The sequence below is a fragment of the Castor canadensis genome, chromosome 10 (assembly GCF_047511655.1).
Source record: "Castor canadensis chromosome 10, mCasCan1.hap1v2, whole genome shotgun sequence".
In the NCBI taxonomy this organism is placed as follows: Eukaryota; Metazoa; Chordata; class Mammalia; order Rodentia; family Castoridae; genus Castor; species Castor canadensis.
In genome coordinates, this window is record NC_133395.1 from 11,217,115 (window position 1) to 11,241,011 (window position 23,897).

General features: G+C 35.5%; 1 protein-coding gene across 3 annotated transcripts in view; it reads right to left on the reverse strand.

Moving 5' to 3' along the window:
* Positions 1-23,897, reverse strand: part of Pcca (propionyl-CoA carboxylase subunit alpha) — a 356,147-nt gene that overhangs the window by 169,664 nt on the left and 162,586 nt on the right. For 2 of the 3 annotated variants that reach the window (XM_074043043.1, XM_074043044.1), the window contains exons 13-16: positions 18,459-18,602; positions 17,076-17,150; positions 12,126-12,194; positions 10,109-10,184 (exon numbers count right to left, since the gene is read on the reverse strand). In XM_074043043.1, coding sequence (XP_073899144.1) covers positions 10,109-10,184; positions 12,126-12,194; positions 17,076-17,150; positions 18,459-18,602 — 364 coding nt within the window. The remainder of the gene's footprint in view (positions 1-10,108; positions 10,185-12,125; positions 12,195-17,075; positions 17,151-18,458; positions 18,603-23,897) is intronic. The other variant, XM_074043045.1, reaches the window with a different exon arrangement.

A 23,897-nucleotide genomic window follows, 5' to 3' on the forward strand; every position in this document is an offset into this window, starting at 1 on the left:
GATCATTGAACTAAAGGGTATTCTACATATGTGAAATTTGCACTTAGTTTCATTGTACGCTTATTTTACTTTCTTTCCCTGCCCCAGGAAAGACAATGCCGTTGGAACAGCTCCTTTTATAAACACTAACTGGACAGTAAAAGTATTCGTTGAGTTAGTTTATAACCTCAATGCTGCTATTAATCATACACTCACAAAAATTATAACTGAGAGTTTTAGATTGGGAATTGAGTATGACCTTTGCTAAAGTTCACCAGGTCCCAATCTGTATGGGAAAGCAAGACCAAGCTAGAGAGAGGCCCCTGGAGCAGCCTCCTCCTGACTACCTGCTGGTTCCAAAACACTAGCCAGACATTAACTGTGCATGCTGCCAGGATCAAACAGAGGCCAAAGGCCCTGCTTATTTCATGGGGACTTAGAAATTAACTTCACCTAAAGTATATTCCTACTTGGGAACGTCTCTATTTTAACAAAAACTTGCAACTAGCTCAGAGAAAAAAATATTCATATTTGAACTAAGGTGCTACCAAATAAGACAGTAAATTATTCTTTTTTGTCCTTCACAAAACTTTTATTAAACTTGTCTTTCCTTTAGAATTTGCCAGATTAATAAGTAAATATCAAAATGGTATCTCTGGAAGTAGGGGAGAGGCTCCTCTTCCTTATTTTTATAATCGTTATTCTGAAATAATTTCAGCAAATCTGCAAAAAATAGTAGAGAGAATTATTGTGTATCCTTTATTCAGGTTCTCCAATCATGAATATCTTTCCACATTTACTTGCTTTATCATTAATTTTCTCTCTGCATGTATAGACCATACATATAATTTTCTTTTGTAAATATCTGAAGGTAAGTTACAGGCAATATGCCATTTTCCTAAAAGGAGGGTAAGTCTCTTCTGTAATCACAGTACAATCATCAAAATCAGAAAAGTGTAACAATGAGAGTGGCATTATTATCTAATCTATAGACTTTATTCAAATTTCATCAATTGTCCCATTTATGACCTTTACTACAAAAAAAAAATCTTTTCCTGATACAGGATCTAATGCAAGATCACACATTCCATTAAGTTGTCATGTGTCTTTAGTTTACTTTGATCTAGATAAGTCGCTCATTGCTTGACTTCTCTTTGTGTTTCTTGACCTTCACATTTTTGAAGAGCAGGAGCCATTTATTTTGTAGACGTGTCTTTCAGTCTGGTTTGTCTGATGTTTCCTCACGATTATATTCAGGGTATATACATTTTTGGCAAGAGTATCACACAAATTATATTCTTCTCAGAGCATCACAACAACAGGCACATGGTACAGATTTATCCTATCACCAGTGAGGTTAATCTTGACCATTTGGTTAGGTTTCTAGTGTAAAGTAAATTAATATAAACGCACACATTTTCTATTGTAATTAATAACTATCTTATGGAGGACATTACAAAACTGTGAAAATATGTTTCTCATATTTCCCCATTTAATTTTAGCATCTGTTGATGATTCTTACCTAAACAATTTGGTGTTTTCCAGATGGTGCTTTTTCTACATTTACTAGTTAAAAATCTGTAAGCAAGAGCTATTTCTTTTCCCTCATTTATTCAGCCTATCTATGTCAGAACTAACTTATGGGCTCTTGTTTTATTCAATGGAGTATAATCTATTACTAACACTATTTATTTTGTTGACGTTTTCTCCAATTTGACCAGTGGGAGTCCCTGCAAGCTGGCTCCTGTGTCTTTTTGACAGGTCATCATTTTTTGAGCACTTGTTTACATTCTTACACAGATGTTTCAGGCTCATCTTGTACTCTTCCTGTAATCAGCCATTTTATTAGGTAGCCCTGGTTTTGTTAAGTACATAAGCAGGTAGAGGCAAAGTGTGCAGCCAAGTGTGCTAACAAATACCCTATAATACACAGTATGGCCACCTCACAACTAAGAATTGTCTGCCCCAAAATGTCAATAGTGTCAAGGTTGAGAAAAACTGAGTTAGAGAATATGTATATTTGTATGTGTACATGCATGTACACACACACAATCACACAAAAAATATTGTGTCTTTATAGATCTATTTATCAGTCTATGTTAAAACCCATGAGTTCACATAGATAATTCCAATCTCAAACCCAATACCACACACGGAGTCCATCCTACCCCCAAATGCATTCCATATCTATTACTGCCTTCTCTAATAGAGAAAAACCTGGTTCTTATTATCAATACAGGTATTTATTTCCTCAATCCCAGAATATAAACTGCTTTCAGAACTGCTAACCCATCAACTATGAAAAACAAACCTACTAACTAACTATAGTTTATCATTTGTTTATACACATTTTCTCTTTAATTCAAGGATATATACAGTTAATATAGTAATATAAATTATTTGGGTTCGTTCCCACCTCCCAGCATGATTAATCATCTGAAAAAACAGTCCACTCATTGAGTTCTCTTCCCCCAAAATATTCACATGAACCTAAAAGTCAGAATCTTTTTTTTTTTTAAATGTACAATCAGAGTCTCTCTCCTTCATCCCAGTTGCCTTATTTTCAATTTCCGATCATTCTCATTCTATACCACCTCTCCTCCCACAGGTACAGCATCTACTTAGTTTTAGTTCTGGCCTTTTGTATATATTCCCACAAATGATAATATTTCAGATGTATACTTATTTCCCCTAATAATCCACAAATATTTGTTCTCTCCTCTTTCCATGAGACATGCTACCTTGATAGCAACCATACTTCTCATCTTCCTTTGAAGCTATGTGTGGCCATGAGATTAATCATCATCATAATGGAAACAGAAATAAAGGTGCCCTTTTTAGGTCCTGTCCCCCAAACAAGCAAACATGATGTCCTCTTGTTAAAAATGAGACACAAAAGCATCCATTTGGGGCCCTAAAGTGAAACCATCAGCTGTGGTTGGAAGAGTTCCCTACCAACTCTTGATAATCTTCTTGCTGTACAACAGTACACAAGGGAAGAGGTAAAACCCTATCCTTCTTTAGCCACTGAATTTTTTATTCTCTTTGTTTCAACTGCTTAGACTATAGCCTAACTATGAGATGAGGCTGCCATCCAGGAAATGAAAACAGCTGACTGGGGGAGGATGATCTATTTGAAAAAAAACTGGTCAAATAAGATTGCAAAGGCTATGATGTTTTAAGCAGAGAAGTGATTTGCATGTGTGTGTGCGCGCGCGCGTGTGTGCGTGTGTGTGTGTGTGTGTGTGTGTGTGTGTGTGTGTGTGTATGGTGTTTGTCCCAGGTTCCTGATGCTGAGCTTTAAAAACCCTTGAAATTTCCTGAATGACAGGGGTGAAAGAGGCACCAGTTGCTATTTATAGTAAGTTTTTCTCAACCATATCTTAGTTTATCTAGTGGATGACTCAGGATGGGGGCAAGTTGCCAGAGGTGCCAACCATGTAATGAAAGGAGTGAAACCTTTAGCCCCACCATCAACCGACCCCCAGTCCTACCTCACCCACCCTCAAACCTGGGCACCCCCATTTACCCACAACCTAGGGATAAAAGTGAACTTAATCAGCAGCAGCCAATAATTTAATCAATCACATCTATCTAACAAAGCCTCCATAAAAACCTTGGAGCACTTCCAGGCCAGTGAAAGTGCTGGGAGGGTGATACATACCCTAGACGGCATGGAAGTCCCACCCCCCCCCCACTCACCCCCACGCCTTCTATTTGGCTAGGCCCAAGTTGTATCCTTTATAATAAACCAGTAGTAATAAACAAGTGTTCCTATAAGCCATTGCAAGCTAACTATCCCTTCTACAATGCCTAGATCCAGAAGTGTTTCAAATTTGGGGGGGTTCTCAGATTTTGGAATACTTGCATAGACTTTACCAGCTTGAACATACCTAACTGAAAATCTGAAACCCAAAATGCTCTAAAATTCAAAGCTTTTTGAGCTTCACACTGAATCTAAAACGTAAATCACCAAGCCTGAGAAAGGGATTAAGGGACTTCCCAATTTATAACTGGCCAGCCTTTGACTGGCATATTTAGTGGGGACCATCCCATAGACTCAAGCCTTAACTTGTGGGCTCACCAACTCCATGCAGACAGTTCAAAACTAATCTGAATTGATAGGACATCCAGTTGGTGTCTGCACAGAGATGAACTGCTTTGTCTGGGAGAGAGAGAACTCTACACATTTGTTATCAGAGTTTGAGTAAAAAGAAAAAAATGTGCTCCCTATTTACAATAATTTGCTTGGAACTGCTACAGGTCAAAGTATTCAGAGAAAATTTATTTAGGAAGCTATTACACTTAACCACAGACTGATGGCAGTGTCGTGGCCACAGTCTGTCAAAGGACACAGAATCAAAATCCCCTTAGAGTAAGTGTATAGTGATAGCCCCCTCGGATGGCCTTGAGACCACTTTTCTAGAAGGTATTTCAGGAGTTCTGTATCCAGTGCCACAAAGACAAGCATCTCTGGTCATCCCTTATGCTGAGTTGATCCAACTTCCTCATATCCCCTAAAGACCCCTTCCCTCCTTCCCAAGCTGCTCCATGACTCCATCAGGTTGACTTTCTATTTCCAGGATGGTACCTCCTTGCCTCACCCTCAAACCTCAATGCCTGAGTGCCTTGACCCTTCAGCACCCTCAATCACTTCTTGCTGACCCACTGCCAGTTCAGAAACACCACCTTTTCTCATCCTTGGGAAAATGTCTGCCAACCTTCATAGGATCATAAAACCTTCTCCAGTTCCTTCCCATCAATCAACATCCTTGCCACAACCCAGTACCGCTAAAGAATACTTGACTCATTATCTTTCTTCTGATCTAACTCAAAAACCTCACCTCTCAGAAATTTGGACTGCATTTCAAAAGTCTTCTACTTTCTGGTCATACCCTGAAACGTTGTATCCTTCAACCACTCTATGTTCAAAATCACCACATCAAACAACACTGCCTCCAACTGCGAGCTCATCCTTCGAGTTCACTTCCCCATGCCTTCTCTGGACCAACACTGATACCTCCAAACAAAACGGGGCATTCTACAAGTTAATTACATGCAGACTCCTCTAAAACATCGGTGAAATAAAATACAAGAGGGTAAGAGAATTAAGAGACATAATGAAAGATATGTGTAAACTCTGCACTATGAATGGGATCAAAAAGCAGACAAAAATGAAACTCTGAGGGACCACTGGGGAGACTACAATATGGAAAATGTCTCAGGTGATATTAACAGATCGTTGTTAACTTTTTTTGGAGTGGTAAGAATATTGTGGCTTTGTGGGAACATGCTCTTATTCTTATGACACACTATGATGTCACGATGTTTGCAACTTTCTTTCAAATGGAGTTTTAAAGACAGGAGAGAATCTCAAGAGATAAGGAAGTAAAAAGAGTAAAAATGAAGAAGTAATGGCAAAGAAAAATGAAGAAACAGTAAATGTCAAAAAAAAGTTTACCTAATTAATCTAAGTGAAGAGTATATATTAAGAGTATACCACATTAATCTTCTAATTTTTCTCTAAGTTTAAAAATATCTAAAATAAGTCTAAAGAAATATATTTTTAAAAACCCTCTCTGAGATTTAAAAAATTCAATCTGAAATGTATATATCCTTTTTCTCTGTGTGCATCCAATTATAATGAAAAATACCATGGGACAGGAGGATAGTTTAATAAGAGAATATAGTAAACATTACTCTGCAAATTGCTCTTCTACTTCAGCAATGCATGTGGACATGCTTTCAAGTCAAAGTTGCACAGTATTTTATATTAATGCTGCTGTAACTTATTCCACTATACATCCAGTTGGTGCACTGTGATTGGTCAGCATTTTGCTACTAGGAACAATGCTATTGTAAATATTCTTGTAAACATCATTTCACAATTCAGTCTTTTAACTCTATAGGAAGGATTCCCAAAAGTTAAGCAGCTAGGCCAAGAGGGATGTACTTTTATTTTTAAAATCTAATGCCAGATTAAGTTCCAAATGACAGTAAGGCATACTCCCAAAATGCCCGAGTGTACCCATCCCCTTTTTTTCATCTGAAGGCAGCACCAAGTCAATGGAGCCCTATGAATCATAAAGCATTCCTCAGGTTACTTTCAAAGGACCAAAGACAGTGGTTAGAAAAGAAAGATATGCTACCCCTTTCTTGAATTCCGGCTATCCTTTCCCACCTTACTCTTATGGCACCTTCCAAGTTATAACAGGTCAAATGTATCTGCTCATGTGTTTTTCATACTGAGTATATTAGAAAAATCCTTGAAATAAGGAAAAATATCACTCCCTTACTTGCTGGTTCAACAATTATTTATTTTAATTACCTACCATGTGTCACACACTTCTAAGCACTAGCAATATGCAATTTAACAAGATACACATTATCAGTGATCTTGTGTTCCTAATATTTTTATAGGATAACCCAACATTTAGTCATTAATTACATAGTTAATACTTTAACTACAATGATGGTAAATGCTTTGGAGAGGTATTGGGACAGGTTACAATGAGAGCAATGAAGGATCAGGAATGACATAAAGTAAGTTTTTCATATTATTTATCTGTAGTTTGATAAAATTCACACAGCATCTATTGATTACATGATCTACGACATTTTTTTAATATGTGCTTTTATAATTGTGGTGAGAGTGCTGAAGGAGTGGCTCAAGTGGTAGAGCACCTGCCTAGCAAATGCAAAGCTCTGAGTTCAAATACCAGTACTACAAAAAATAATAAACAAAAATAAAAATTTTAAAATAATTGTGATGAGAGAGGGAGGAAAGATGGAAACTAAAGTCATTGGACAACATGAGCCAGTGTAATGCCAAGTCCTTCATGTTTAACCTCATTTCATCTTCACCACTAATCTGTAAAGCAGAGACTACCACTCCATTTTAAAATGTGGACTATAAGACTCACACAAAGTAATATGACAAAAATTACAGAAGTGCTAAATGGAATGAGGACGGGATGTAGACTCAGGTTTGCCTTATCTCTTTCTACTGTATCACAATGATTCAAGGCAGAAATTTCCCACTAAGCCAAGAAAACTCTTATCTATCAATGAAATATATTTATATGTGATACTAGTAAAGTTAGGAAAATAAGGGCAGCTTTGGTATTCAAGTCACTTAAAAAATAGTAATTGGAGAGCCTATTTGTAAAGAATAGTAAGTAAATAAAAATCTAAACATTGACTTACCATATGATCCAGCAATACCACTCTTGGGGATATGCCCAAAAGAATGTGACACAGGTTACTCCAGAGGCACCTGCACACCCATGTTTATTGCAGTGCTACTCACAATAGCCAAGTTATGGAAACAGCCAAGATGCCCCACTATTGACGAATGGATTAAGAAAATGTGGTATTTTTACACAATGGCATTTCATGCAGCCATGAAGAAGAACTAAATGCTATCATTCACAGGTAAATGGGGAATTGGAGACCATCATTCTGAGTGAGGTTAGCCTGGCCCAAAGGACCAAAAATCGTATGTTCTCCCTCATATGCGGACATTAGATCAAGGGCAAACACAACAAGGGGATTGGACTTTGATCACATGATAAAAGCGAGAGCACACAAGGGAGGGGTGAGGATAGGTAAGACACCTAAAAAATTAGCTAGCATTTGTTGCCCTCAACGCAGAGAAACTAAAGCAGATACTTTGGGGCAACTGAGGCCAATAGGAGAAGGGGACCAGGAACTAGAGAAAAGGTGAGATCAAAAAGAATTAATCTAGCAGGTAACACACATGCACAGGAAATCAATGTGAGTCAATGCCCTGTATAGCTATCCTTATCTCAACCAGCAAAACCCCTTTTCCTTCCTATTATTGCTTATACTCTCTCTTCAACAAAATTAGAGATAAGGGCAGAATAGTTTCTGCCAGGTAGTGAGGGGTAAGGGAGGGGGCGGAGGGAAGGGGGAGAAATGATCCAAACATTGTATGCACATATGAATAAAATAAAAATTAAAAAAAAATAGTAAGTAAAGCAAATTAATAAAAAAATGTTCATTTAAGTATGATATATAAAAGTGTATTCTGTAAGCATGAAAAGTATTCCTTTCAGAAGCCAACAGGGGAGAATAACTTAGCCAACAGCAATCTAGTAATCTGAGGGACTGCTGGATGCCACGGCATATGCTATATTGCATCATAAAGTTTAATGGAGGTGTGAACTGACCAAATATCCTGGCTTCAATTCATGATTTTACCATCCAAACTTACTAGAGTGAAACCTAAATTAACCAACATCTAACAGGCAAACAATAAAAAAAATTCAAAGACAAAGAAATGGGAATGCCCCCATAGAATACTCTTACAAATACTTTAAAAGTCCTTCAAGAATAAGCTTCCCAAGCAATTTATGTCCACATCTACATAATTACACACAGAGACAAACTAGTTGTGTGTTCCTAACATGCACTAACATCACTATGTGGAACAATATTATTTCAATAGTAAAACAGATCCCCCTCTAGAACTGCATAAATTTGTAGAGAAAATATGCATTTGTTGGTTAAAATAGTGGAACACAGCAAAGTTATAAAACCTGTAAATACTCCATAATCAAGGATAAAAAGAAAATAGACAATGTGCTAGAAAGAATATGAAGGAAATGTAAAAATTTAGGTGCTGTAGATATGGATGTTACCAATGTTATTTTTAATTACATTTAGGTTCACCTAGAAGCCTACTATTTTTCTTTAGTTGACAGGGATGAATCACTAGCACAGGAGATGAGATAGAATCACCATCACTTGGGAAGAAAAGTGCTAAAAGGGAAGGAAGAGGAGAAATTTCTCCTAATCTGATAAGGGAATAGCTAGAAAAGATGAGGGAAAGTGTGGCTTGTATAACTTAACCATCATTGTACAAAAATGAGCAGGAGAAAATAGGTATGCAAAAAAAAATATGAGCCACTAAATTGCTCTGAGTGGCTACTATTAAGCTGTACAAACTGTCCACTACATGCAAGCAACTTGCTTAGAGGGCAAAATAAGGACTTGACATGCTTCATTATTAAACTGGGCTTCTACCTTGAAGTGGGATGTGCCCAGAGAACAGAATATTGTTCCTATTCCACACAAGCCCCAGGCCACTTGCCAAGCCTCAGAACTAAAAGCTGTGTCCCTTGATGGGAGCACTTCTCAATGCCTCACCCTGGTCTTGATGGAGGCCGTGCTGTCATACTCCACTCCACCATGGTTCTACCCTTCAGCCTCCAAATCTAGCCTCCCAGTCCCACCATGACACCCACCATTCCACAAAACAGTGAAACAATACAGTACCAAGTCTTTCCTCCTCTACAGTGTTCTTAAGCCCTCACTAGCCATTCAAAATTCAAAGTGAACTTATATTTTTCAATTCAAATTTCATATTAAAGTTCACTAATTTAAAGTTGATGGTAATTTACAGGAGGCTAAAGTAATCATTTCATTACTAATGGAAAGTTGCTAATAAAATTTATAATATAAGTGTAACTTTGCTTTAATTATTTAATGGAAAGGGCTGTTCCTAATTCAGTTAATCACTGTACACATAAAAAGACTGTAAAATCACATTTTGTTAAGCATTAGAAATATGATATGTACACGAGGAAACAAAATTATACTTCCTAGAAAATAGTTTACCATGGGCTATAAACAGGAGAAGCAAAGAATTATTCCATCTACCCCAAAATTAGTCAAATATAGATCACTATATTTTGTAAGTCCAAACACTTTCAAGTTTCTTACTTCAAAATAACAAACAAAAAGTATATAGGCAATAGAGCAAAATTGTTATCACACTGAACTGGCCCAATAGCTGTTCATTTTAAAACCTCTCATTTTACATATAATACATAACTACAAAATACTCCATGCTCATATGGGAAAGATTATAAATCTTAACTTGAATTGAATAACTTAAGATGTATATGTAAAGTGTAGAGATGCTAAAGAAAATGAAACTCCTGTACTTAGTATCTGAATTTAATTAATTCAACCTTTTCTGATTTCTATTTAAACATATAATAACCACAACTATTGTGGAATTTTCTAATTACTAAACCTTCAAGGTGTTTTCTACAAATGAACACCATACATAATTCAGGACCACAAATGTTTGGTTTCTTACCTCTAATAACATAATTATCCAGAGCATCTTCCATTCTCTTCAATGCTTGAGTTCTATCAGAGCCATATGTAACTAACTAAAAGCAAACAAATAGAAAACAGTAATTAGAGCCATCTTTTGAGAAATCATTCAATCTGGTAAAAAAAAATTTTTTACATCAATCTGGTAAAAATTAAAATATTTTCCAAGATTTTTTTTAATTTCAATTAAGATTTCTGAAGTAAATAAATATTACAATTCAAGCCATTTCTGAGTTTTCACTTACACTTCATTACCATAATACAAAACTCTTTGAAAAAAATGAACAAAAACATGCACAGAAAAGAGTTCAAGAGGAGATACATCAAGATGTGATGACTGGGATCAGTGCGTAAACGTAAACATCTGGAGTAGTGATGGGATTGCATAAGACTTTATAAAATGTCCTGGTTTATCTGTGGTTTCCAAGTCTAAGGCCCTCAAAAGCTCAGGCTTCGTATCTTACAAAATGTAGATAAACTTCAAAATATGAAAAGTGAAAGAAAAAAATAGTAATCTTAAGAATTACTCAGTTCTATACATAACACAAAAACAAAAGGTATTGGTGTTAGAAAAATAGATCAGCCTCACTGTTCTGTATGATTTTATGCCTATTTACATATAGCACATATAAATTAGCAAATAAGTCCTTAAATATAAATTAAGGATCCTTCTGGTGGTTATGTTAGTCAATCTGTAGATTGCAATTATTTTAGTAAATTTTATAAACTCTTCAATATCAAGCCCATTTGAAAATTACTTTCTAGGGCACTTTTCTGAACAGAAAGGTATTCATCTAAATTATAGCTACTTAAACATCAATTTAGCATTTTATGTCTTTTCATTTCAAAATTAAATAGTTTCTCTAATGAGCAAAAGACTCAAGATTCATTTCAACAACATTAATGTAAAAATTTAGGGGGAAAAGAAACACAAAAAAATGGTTTCTTACAGCGACTACATCTATCTAAGAAAACACACTTGGGGGCTGTGGATGTGGTACACACTTGCCTAGCATGCATAAGGCCCTGGGTGGGTTCCCAGCACTACAAAAATAAAACAAACAAGAAAAGCATCTTGAGAAACAGAGTCTAATAAGGAAATCATCTAACATTTCAGAGAATACAAAATTTTTAAATACAATCCACAGTTTTAACTACCACAGCATTTTATATTTTATAAAGTCTTAAGATTTTTAAGCTGGAAATTTTAAGTACAGCTGTTTATTGGATCTGAAAAATTAAAGATGGATAAGACAGGTGGGAAAAAAAATCAATTCTTATACTTGTATACAAAAACTTAATTGGGCTGGGGATATAGCTCAGTGGTAGTGCATTTGCCCGGCATGCACCAGACCCTAGGTTCCATCTCCAGCACCACAAAAACAACACCCTCATCAAAAAACTTAATTATGTCAAATCTCCAAGCAGTAATTTGCAAAAACTTGAAAAGGTCAAAAATACCCTAACAAACACTATCAGCCTAACTTCTTGATACTACCTGACACTTACACGTCCATCTTAGACATGTGGGGCTTTTTGTTTTTTTTTGCTTTGGGGTGTGTGTGTTGTGTGTAAACATGCAGTAGCACTGGTGGCCAAATGATTTGCCTGAGGAGTAAGAAAAATTACAAACTAATGTGATTTTATTCAAGACACCTGAATAAGGAAGAAAGGTATTTCCACAGGTTGTTCATCTCTCCTTTTTCTTTTTCTTTCTTTCTTTTTTTTTTGTTGGTACTGGGGTTTGAACTCAGTACCTCACACTTGTTAGGCAGGCTCTCTTACCATTTGAGCCACTCTATCAGTCCAAACTAATGTGATTTTGAAATTTCATAAGAGGAAAGAAAATCTCTTCTGCTTTCACTTTTATATGAGTGCATAATTACTTGTTTAATTATAGTACAGGATTTAGATACAGGCTCAATTTCAGGCTTTTAATTAAACAGATGCATTGTTAAGAAGAAAACTCAAAGAAACCATTAAGAAATAGAACTAACTTTTGAAATCAGAGGGTCATAATAAATGCTGATATCACTTCCTGGTTGAATGCCACTGTCAACCCGTACCTGAGAGAAAGGAAAAAAAAAAACGAGAGTAACTTCATATAGGCAGATTTTTTTTTTTAATCAGAAATTTAACGAACTCCTCTTACATTTCAGAGAATACAAAATTTTTAAACAAAATCCACAGTTTTAACTACCGCAGCATTTTACATTTTATAAAGTCTTAAAATTTTTAAGACTGGAAATTTTAAGTACAGCTGTTTATTGAATCTGGAAAGTTAAAAGTTGGGTAAGACAGGTGGGAAAAAAATCACTTCTTATACTTGTATACAAAAAACTTAATATCCATTTTCATGGAGATAATGGATAAGAGAGTTTCATTTTCAAACATCCCAGTTTCTGGAAAACAGAAAAACCACCTAAAAACACACAGAGCTCTTTGACCTGTTAAAGTGTACTATACCATAGAGAAATGTGGATGAGGGGGACTGTATACATTTCCAACGTAGGATGCACCTGCAGCTCATCTGGCTGAAGCGTGACAGGGATGATGTCCCTTCTAATGGCACTGCCTGCTGGATCCCTCCAAGAGTACCAGGGAGGCCCCAGGCAAGCCTGCTCCTCAGAGCCATAGGAACCTGCCAGGCCTTTTATGTCTGCAACACTTTTTTTTTTTTTTTTTGCCTCACCCTCTCAACTGAAAAATGCTATTTTTTCTGTTACTGTTGGTCCCCTGAGGCTTTAATGTTTACACAGCTTTTCCTATGGCTTTGCTTTGTAAAGACACAGCCCCAATTAGAGTTCTGATTTTGCGATTTTCATAGGGTGGGGAATAGCACAAGTTCAAAATATCCTTTTGAAGAGTCTGATCGCTGTTAAGCAGCCAACAAGTTAGTTAGTACATCACTGATTCTTGTTTGCATCTCCCAGTTTGATATCAACAGTAAGGCATGGAGGTTAGCCATGTAAAAGTTTTCAAATGAACAGCTGCTGAGGACAGAATCCTTATTAAATTATTGTGACCAAGTTTTGGAATCTGAAGTATTTAAAAGCTAATCAAAATACTTAAGACCATTAGGCATATCCTAGGAGTCTTGAGGATAGAGGAATTTAATCGAAGCTGCTAGAACAGCAGGGCTTTGATGCCCAACACTGCAAAGGGGTGGGAAGAGAAGAGCAGAAGCGAGTGCACCTCATCACCTGTGGGAAGAAGGCTTCCTAATAAACAGCAGCTCATCTGTCTGCAGCAAGGCAGATAAAGGTCAACACTGCGGCTGTTAGGCCTTTAATATTTTAATTTAGGCAATTATCAAGGGACCACATGTAGAACCTCTTGTCTAGAATATCCACATGAGGGTATGATGATGGCTTTATTACATGGTGACATCAAAAGATAAGCTATAATTTTATTCTCTTAAAAAAAAAAAACAGACGAGATCGGGCACATTCAGGGTGTTGATGTAAACTCTATACAAGAATGAATACAGAATTTTTAAATCTGCTGAAACCACCATAAGAAGGGGACTAAGGTAGAAAGAAGAAAAACTGAGGAAATAAACCAATTTGGGTTACAATAAACATATACATGGAAATGTCACAAAGAAACTCCCTGTGTAGCTATCTTAAACAAACAAAAATGTTACTTTTTTTCTTTTACAAAATCCAAGAACAGGAGGTCAGAACAGGTCATGCCTGGGTGGGGTTAGTAACAGTGGGAGTTGGAGGGGGTGGGGAAAAGGCATAGGATGGTGAATGTGGTGCAAACACTGTGTGCACATGTATGTAAATGGAAAAATGATACCTGTTGAAACTATTCCAGGAATGGGGGGAGGAGGGGATAAAGAAGAATGGTGGAGAGAGTGAATTCAAGTATGATATATTATAAGAACTTTTGTAAATGCCACAATGTACCCCCACCCAGCAAAACAATAAAAGAAAAAAAGAGCAAATTTGGAATGCAAAAAAAAAAAAACCCACCACTATTATTCTCTTTGTAAGATTTTAAAAGAGATTATTCTCTTTGTAAAAGAGAGCACTGTAACATACCCAGAGGGCTTTTATTTCTGTATTTGTAAACACAAACAAAAATATAGCTATTTATGTTCACAGTCATATGTGAAGATCTTAATTTTAAATTAATGACACTTAGTATTCATGCAAAATGTACTTGGCCTTATTTTCTAAAAACATACTTCAGGACATAAACTAAATTCCATGAAATTCAGTATTGATTAAACTAGAAAAGAATTTAAAGGACAGCTCTGAAAGAAAGCAACAAAATTACAACCTACCTTCTCCCAACATTTAAACAGCCATAAATGGCTACTGGCAATGAGGTTACATAATATAAAAGATAACTGGGCATTTTCATTTTCTTAATTTTAGTACCAAAAGGTTAGACAGCTAGTTTGATCATCCTGTCGTCTTTAAAACCATAGCATACTTGCTAAAGCTGTGTTTAAAACTGAGACTGGCACAAGTCCTAAAACTTTTGATTTTAAATATACCCTGTCATTTGCTATATAAAGTGCTACAAAACTAATGAGAAACTTTGATGTCCAACCCACTGGCAAAATAACATATGCAATAAAGAATATTTATTATATTCCCCAATAGTTCATAACTTAAATTTTAGTTACCTTGAATAATACCATCCTAAAATCTAAGTAACCCAGGGTTCCTAACTATAACTAAGTCATTGTTATTTACTAAAATTATAATCACAGAAAATATGTTATTTTAATTTTAAAATATACAGGGTAAAATCAAAATATATTATATATAATCGACACATGCAAGCAAATCAGCATTTCCAACTTAAAATCATAACAAAGCATGAAAACCATGATTTGTAATTTATTGTTTATGCAGGCCTTTCCAAATAATAACCAGCTATTTTCTTTTTCTAACAATCAATTAAAAGTTAAATCAAGTGTCCAGTCCTTCGTGGAAACAAAGGATGTATAAATTTGCACTAGCCACATTAAGAATAAAGTCAAAAGGAAATGAAACCAAAGTTCTCAGCAAAACAAAACTGTGGTCTGAAAACACATTTATAAAACATGATGATCAAAAGGAAAATCTTTATCTTTGTCATATCAATAATTTTGAGACTTAAAGATGCATGTGAAAGTCACAAGCCATAAGTTAACTCTTCAGTATGTGCTGTTGTGAATGAAAAAGGTAAGAGCCCAAAATGGTTTCCCAAGTTAAAATGACTGATCTAGCTTTAATAAGGCAAAGGGGAAAACAAATGACAAGAACCACAACAAAAGCACCCAAGCACCTTTGTATGAGCTTCTCAAACCACTGCTCAGAAACCTCTAGCATAATTAAAATTTCTATCTTCAGTAGCACAGTGGACCCTGGAAACTCTCAGACATCTCCCACCCTTCAGACTCAATTCACCTCTCCCCCTAAGCACAACTCCCAGCCCGCCATGTCTACCTGACAAGTGACAGCCCAATCTGATTAAATGCTTCCAAGGGAGGGGACTTGTGGGCCTCCATGACAGGCCAAAAGTGATCACCATGGAGATACATAATTACAGCTGTCAACGCATCTACTGTCCTGCTGACATCAATTTGATTGCTCCCAGCAATAATGATAGACAAAGCTTAGTGCGCACTGTCCTGCCCCCAATCACTTTATCTATTCCTTGGTCCATTTAGCTGACATGCAACGTTCACACAAGCAAATAACAGCAGTAAGCAGAACATTTAAGGCATTTTAATTGTTTTTTCTTTCTATGGATGGCTCACAACTGCAAATGTTATTACATAAAACTCCTGCTGCAGCATTAATTGAAGAAAGATTTGGTGGGACAAAGACTGTAGGGGGTATAGTTTGTCCATTATCACTTGTACTTTCAACAGGTCTCACGTTTGAAAATTGCAAATTGCAAAAACTTGTGAGGGCAAAATGTTTGACATTCTGTTAGCTATTACAACATGGTGAAAACTTCTAACAACTAGAGTAATCATTATGAATTCATATTTAATACTTTTCTGTTTGATTAAAAAAGTGTTTAGATGTGTCCCTATGTGCTTGTTTTCTTATCTGCTATTTAACGTCACATAATGCCTGCTAAATCTTTACAATTCTTTTTTTCCTGCCTTCAGGCTTTGAACACAGCATGGAGTCTCCAAGCCCAGAAAGGGTCAGGTCCCTTTAGAAACCACATGGACAAAAACAATTTAAAAAGTGAAATAAATCACATATCCAATAACATCTTCAAATTTAGAATTCTTCCTGTAATCTTTCACCGTCTTCTTACCAGTATTCAAACTGAATAATCATATTCACAGATGGTACAGTCTTGTCACCCACCAGCCAACCTAACATCACATAAATGTACTTATTACCTTGATTAAGAGAAAGAAAATGTTCTAGTTCTTTTTATGCAACAAAACTAAAGAGTTATTCCATATAGAACTACTATGGAATAATACAAATAGTGATCACTTCTGCTTAACTGATATAAGTAATATGCATTTCTTCAAGTCAATACCACTTAAATAGAATGAGGCACACTTTGCTTGCCTTAATCCAGTTCAATTAATGAGCTGCTTTTGTGCTTGCATTTGACATCTGACTACACTACAGAGCTAGTTAGGTTTACTGAAAAGATTAAATTTTAACACAAAAAAATCATTTCCTGTTCTCAGGATTCCACAATCTTTTTCATTACAATTTTCAAAAGGATTGGAAACACTGTAAACTATCATTTATATCAGATGTCTCTGAGCTTTCCCTGTTAAGATGATTCTGATTTTTCTGGGCATCATAAAGTATAAAAACAAAAAATTAGCACAAAAAAACTGATTCCCCATGAATTCCACTTGTCCTCCAATTTATACCCTTTGGTGTTGACATGTTTTAACATAAAAGTACAACATAAACCAAGATTATAACCTCAGTTTGTATTACAACTTAATGACTTACACCAGGTAGATGTGTTGGTTCTTGGTACTGAGACAATCTCCCAATAGACGGTAAACCAAAAGACTTGTAGGGGTCCTGAAAATTCAAAGGAAAGAAACCATAGTCTTTGAAACATAAATCAATACAAGTAAGGTTAAATACAATGAAGAAGCAGTTATAGGTACATTTTTAATGTATGGTATTTACCAAACCACAGATTTCAGAATATTACTGTCTTACCCTCTATAAAATTTAGAAGTATATTTAAAAATCAAACAGAACTGCAAGCAGAATTTAGCCTAACCTCAATCAGACTTTATTGAAATTGGTAATACTCCAACTTTTTATAAAACTTCTTAGAATGCCTTGGGCAAAAATAAAATAACCTAGCCTCTATATCAAAACATACTCAAGTTCAGAACAACAAGTGTAGTGCACTAAAGGTATTTGTTTTTCTTACTTCTCAAAACAGCTAACATATGGTAAAACTTGAGAATCTGGGTTCTTCAAATAAAGACCTGAAAAGAAATTCTGCATGTGCTTCTAGTATCCATTTGTAAATATCATAGGGCATCAGTTCACTGTCTTATGAAAGGCCTACCACTTGGCACGTCATAAAAAGCATGGTAGTGACAACCTTGTTTGGTTGCTGACCCAAAATAGCTCAAAAAATGTTTAAAAAGATTTCAAAACAACTTTCAGTGCTCTTAAACACAGATAGTGCTTACTTTTTATTTTAACAGAAATTTTCCATGAAAAAATTAATATGTTACCTTGCAATCTTCTTTTAATCATCTAAAAAATGCATTTTCAAATGTTGAGTGCTCTATTATCTGATTTGTATAAACATAAAATATGAAGGTATGGAACTAAGATTGTATGAGTAAAGCCCATAATTAAAATTATCAATTAAGAGTACATGTTTTACCAAAAGTTTTACAATTTAAATTTCAATAGTTACTTTCATGGAATCATAAAGGACAAAATTAGAAAAAAAAAGTTGGAAAAAATTAAGTAAATATCAAATCAACAACTAACATTTACCCAGGGTAACACACACACACATATATCACATATAGAAATAAATGACAGTATTTCTTGAGAGTGCGGTTTGAAAACAAATAATAAGTGAATAAAACAAAAAGTAAGGTCAATTCAAGCTCAAGAACAGTTAACTAATGCTTTGTTGCCTCTTAACTGACTGTAGCTATTTCCCCACCCGGAAATAGATGACAATTAAGAATTGGAATTCTTTACAATTATTTTGAATTATACCAAAATTATTTAACTCTCTTCTGGCTTAATTATAGGTTACCAAAGCCTAACTACCTGCTGTTTAGCTACACTAGCTCTCCTGACTCTGGATATAACCACCCTCCTTTCTCCCAATATCATGCATTTTACCTCAGCATAAACCCGACATTCAATTGCCCAACCATTGATGGGAATATCAGCTTGCTTGTGCCTGAGAGGGTAACCCTTAGCAACACGGATCATTTCTTGGACTAAGTCCAGGCCAGTGATGCATTCTGTGACAGGATGTTCAACCTGTAAGGCCAAGATCTGTCAGTCAATAGGCGGAGGAAAAGGTAAATTAAGTAGACATAAACAAGAAAAGATTCTAAAGTTTCTGGATAAAATGAGGTTAATTATATTTGACATTTAATAATACTTGACTAAAAACCCTTAGTGAGGCAAAAAATAAATAAATAAATAAACAAAACATGGCATACAAATCTTGGTGAGAAAAACTAATATTTAAGAAGTATTTATGACCTATCTATATTTCTTTTCTAATTTTGATTTATTTGTGGCCCAACAATTTTTAACAATTTTAATTTGAAACTGATTCTCAACCAAAAAACCCTGCTTATTTTGCTGTAGTTTTCAATGTGGCAGATAATCAACCTGTTCTGCTACATTTAACATGGCATGTACAGGGGCAGCTTCTGATTTTCCAGAGCACTAGTCTAGCCTAAGTCTCACCCACTTGCATGCTTTCACTAACCTGTCCTGACAAGCAGCCAGATTAGCGTAATCTTGCATCAATGCAGTGTAGCAGAAAGCAGCAGATGGAGCCTTCAAGTTGCTTTCCCTCCAGTCTGGCTTGAGCAGTGCTTAGCATGCACAATAGCAAAATGGAACTAGGGAAATCATTCTGCTCTCTCAGCAAATTACTGGTAACTACTCCTGCTGATGCTGTCAAGGGAGTACCTGGTCTTCCACACTAACACATGGGATACATATGTGCAAAAACATTCACTGACATACAGGCACATGAACAGGTATGTATGTCCTGATAACTTGATTGATCACTTGTAAATTCCTAAACTTAAGTTAAAAGAAAGCCACATATTACAGCACCAAAAAAGAATGGTTAATGTTTTTTATCTAAAATCTTAAAGAAGTTTTTAAAATTTTTAATAAAACTTCAGCCACATCTACCAATTGATATACTAGGGTTTTCCCTTGTAGAAATTAAGTATGTTCTAAATGTATGTCACAATGTTTTTTTAATCATGACATGTCATATTTCACATACGAACACAGGAAAAGGTCAGTGAACAAATGAATTATCTTCTCATCTTCAACTACACTAATTGAAGGACAGGACTTAGTCATTATAATAATCTTAAAGATTATCATAAGCAGACAATGCCATGTCTTAAAAAAAAACTTGGTAAAAATAAACAGATGGCATCCATAATTAGCTCTGTGTGTGTTATGAGTTTGTTTACAGTTTCAACAACATTTTAAGACATTTTGACATAATTTTAATGACAAATCATCACTAAAATAAGCATCTACCCCTTGTAAAATAAAAGTGACACTGAGTAAAGATATTACTAGAAAGTTTAAAATATATTTCTAAAGTAAATTAGAGTTTTGTGAGAAACACAGCACTATGATAAAAATAATAAAGAACATGCAAATGCACCTTATTGCTAGACAGCAATTTCATGTGAAAACCATCTCAGCAGTCTAACTTTTAAGAGGTGAACCTATGTGCCCAGGGCCTTTTAATAATATCATTTATATCTCCTTGTTTAAGAGGTGAACCTACGTGCCCAGTGCCTTTTAATAATATCATTTATATCTCCTTGTTGGGTGAGAAAAAAATTTAAGAATTACATGAATGATTCAATTTCCTCTATGATCAGGGCCCACAAAAGAAAATTCTATATATGAGGTAAGTAAATATCTATTCAATGAATGAATGAATGAATGAATGAGCAGCACATCTAGTCACACCAATAGTAAGCCACAGAGGTGGAGATGGAATTTCTGTGACTGAGATGATGGTACCTTCTTGTTCTTCCTCATGAAAGAACACACATGAAAACTTAAAGTAAAATGCCAATACAATTATGTGCTATTGCCTTTATAAAGACATACCGTTAAAAGGTTTAAAAATCCAAAGTCATTATGAGGTTCTGTTTTAACCCTAGAAGACATCTCTATAACTATGTAGAAAAATAATTACAATAGGCCCACTCTGAATAGGAACCAAAGGCAGACCCATTTTGTTCCAAAGCTAGCATACATAATAATAATATAACACAGATTTTACAATCTAAATTAGTGAACTACAATTAATTCAAAACAGAATTAAGTAATTAACTAAAACAACAACCAGTTTCTAAAGACACAGTTGTTACTTACAGAAATTTCTTTTAAAATATTTATTTTTAAATCAATATTGGGGTCAAGTGTGATGGTATATATCTATAATCCTAGCCAGTCAGAAGACACATGGAGAGAAGAGTGTGGTTCAAGGCCAGCCCAGGAAAAAGGCTTATGAGACTTCATCTCTACCAATTAAAAACTGATGTGCCTGTCATCACAGCTATGCAGGAAGTGTAAATGAGAGGACTGGCCCAGACATAAAAGTGAGAACTATTCAAAAATAACTATAGCAAAAAGGGGTAGGGGCATGGCTCAAATAGTAGAGCACCTATCTAGCAAATTCAAGGCCCCAAATTCAAAATTAATTTAGGTACAAGTATTGTCAAAGTCCACAAGACAACATGTCTGAATTTTTCATGGGAGAATCTTGCCTTCCACACTAGGCAAGTGCAAAAACATTCACTGACATACAAGCACATGAATAGGAAAACGTCCTTATAATTCGATCAATCGAATACAAATTCCGAAACTTGAGTTAAATAAAGTCATTCATGGTATGCAAAAAAAGGACAGTTTGTCTTTCATCTGTTTTTGATTTGGCATTGTAAATATACTCACATTTGAGTATATAAATCTTATAGTTTAGTCAGCAAGAATAAGGACCACACCCTTGAAAAATCATATGTACAAAATAAGAGTAAGCCCCATCAAACTAGAATTCTTGAATCTTAAGGACAAATTTCTGGCTGAAATCTATTCACCAAGGTAGTGCCACACTACAGGGTCTATTAAGAGTTGATAAATGACTGGAGGTTTGGATCAAGCAGTAGAGCACTTGCTTTGCAAGTACAAAGCCCTGAGTTCAAAGCCCAGTCCCACAAAAAAATAAAACAGTTGATAAGTCAATCAGTTTGTACTGGCATTACCTCTAGCTCAACATGAAAAAGTTACAGTCATCAAATGGCACATCATGGGACGTCATCACATGCACAGAGGAGAATGGGCATGTGTAGTTGATCATCTGCATTAGATGATCGCAAATGGCTGCAGAGACTGCTGTTTAAATTTAGTTTTGCCTGGGCTGGGCACAGTGGCCACACATTTGCAGTTCCAGCTGCTTAGAAGGGCAAGGATGGATCCCTTGGGCCCAAGACTTTGAGGCCAGCCTGAGCAGCACAGAGACCCTGTCCCAGTGATGAGTGCACAGATAAGCAAATTCAGCTTTGTCTTGGTCACCACCAAGCTGTCACTGTTAGTGTCTAGATCTCCCTGCTACTCCCTCTTACTTATCTGTTGCTACTAAAGTTATGGCTACATCCCCCCCCCCAAAAAAAACCTAATGAGCCTGTCAATCACAACTGCGAGGTAAAAGAGGACTAGCTTCATTTTTGAATACTAAATTTCAACAGTAAAGAACTTAGAAATACTAAGTCTTTTGGGCAGTATGCTGTTATTTACCTCGTGGCTCCTTAAAATTACAACAGTAAACTCTGACCCTGTACTGTCACTTTTAGGCTCTTACCTCACTGAATCCAAGCTAGGAAGTATGCTAAAACTAGTAAATGAAAGCATGATGAGATTTTACAGTCTCAAAGCAAACCATATAAGATACCTTACCAATGAAAAAGGGAAAAATAGTAATTGTACAGTGGAGAAATGCCAGAGACATCACTTTAACCAAGCCCAAGTCATCAGTAAGGGGGTAAACAGCCATTTTCTGTCTCCTATGGGACACAACAGAAGCATCATTGATGGAGAATTCCAGCACAAAATACAAATACCGAATCTAGTCATGAAAAAACAGAGAAACCCCAAGTGACGGAGATTCAATACGCTCTTAAAAATGTTAAGAACCTAAATGAGCAAAAGAGACCATGGAATTATCCCAGATTGAGAGAGTAAAGAGCAGGGCATGGTGGTGCATGCCTGTAATCCCAGCACTCAGAAGGCAGAAGCAGGAAGATTAAAAATTCAATGCTAGCCTGGGCTAAATGAGACCATGTCTGAGAGATGGAGGAAGGTGGGTGTGTGTGGAGGAGGAGAAATACCAATTAAATGTAATGAATAAGACTGGAGCAGGATTTTTCTCTCTGTCTCTCTCACTGCTAAGAAGCATTAGGAAGACAACTGGAGAAATTTGAATATAATTATACACTGGATGAACTGGATGATAACAATAACTTAATGTCAAAATTTTGATTTTGACAGACATTGTGGTTATATTAAACAATTTTCCAGTTTTTAGGAAACACAGATATATTTAAGAGTTAAGGGGGTACATTTACTGTGAAATATTTCAGACAAAAATATATATGGATACATATACAAAGATATACAGATAAAAAGAGCAAATGTAGTAGATGCTCGGGAAGAAGTTCAGAAATTCTTTGTACTTTTCCAACTTTTCTATAAGTCTGAAATCACTTCAAATAAAAGTTAAACATAAAAGCAATGTCACTTATAGGATTTTTGTTTTTCATACTACAAAACATGATTAAAATAAAGATACCTAACTTGATCAATACTCCTTGCTCTTCAGAAAGTTCCCATTGTGTTAAATAAAAATAGTAATCCAATAGCAGACAACTTATTCAATGCTTTCCGACCTAAATATTTAATATCTTACTGTGACTTTACCTAATGTCCCCAAAACTTTAAAAATAGGTAAGTAAGTAATAAGCAAGTCTTACTCGAGAGGAGCAAGATTCAGGCAAATTTGAGCTACATACATATGTTAACATCAAATGGAAATTAACATTAAGGAACATCTAAGAGAAAAATATCACAGGGATGAAAGGTGCAATCTCTGCCACCACCACCCCATATAAAATTCAATATATATAACGAAAACTAACATTCCCATGGCATGCTGAAACTTACAAATCCCTTAATCAAAACTCCTTTGACATTTTACAGAGAAGGCACATAAGACACAAGAAGTATATAGTGACAGACTGGCACAACATTTTAATATGCAAATAATACCATTTTAAATATAATTTAATTAGCATCATTATTATCTATATCAAGACTAAAATATCAGAGATGGTTTGTGAAAGTCATCTTTTGTAAGCTTAACTTGCTGGATTCAACTTAGCAAAGCAATATTGGTGTAGTTACTCCTGGAAATATGAGGAAATTGTCCTCTTATATAAAACTGAGTTTTATAGTGGTTTTGGCATAATAGGTCTCTATCATTTTAGTTTGTTGTTATCC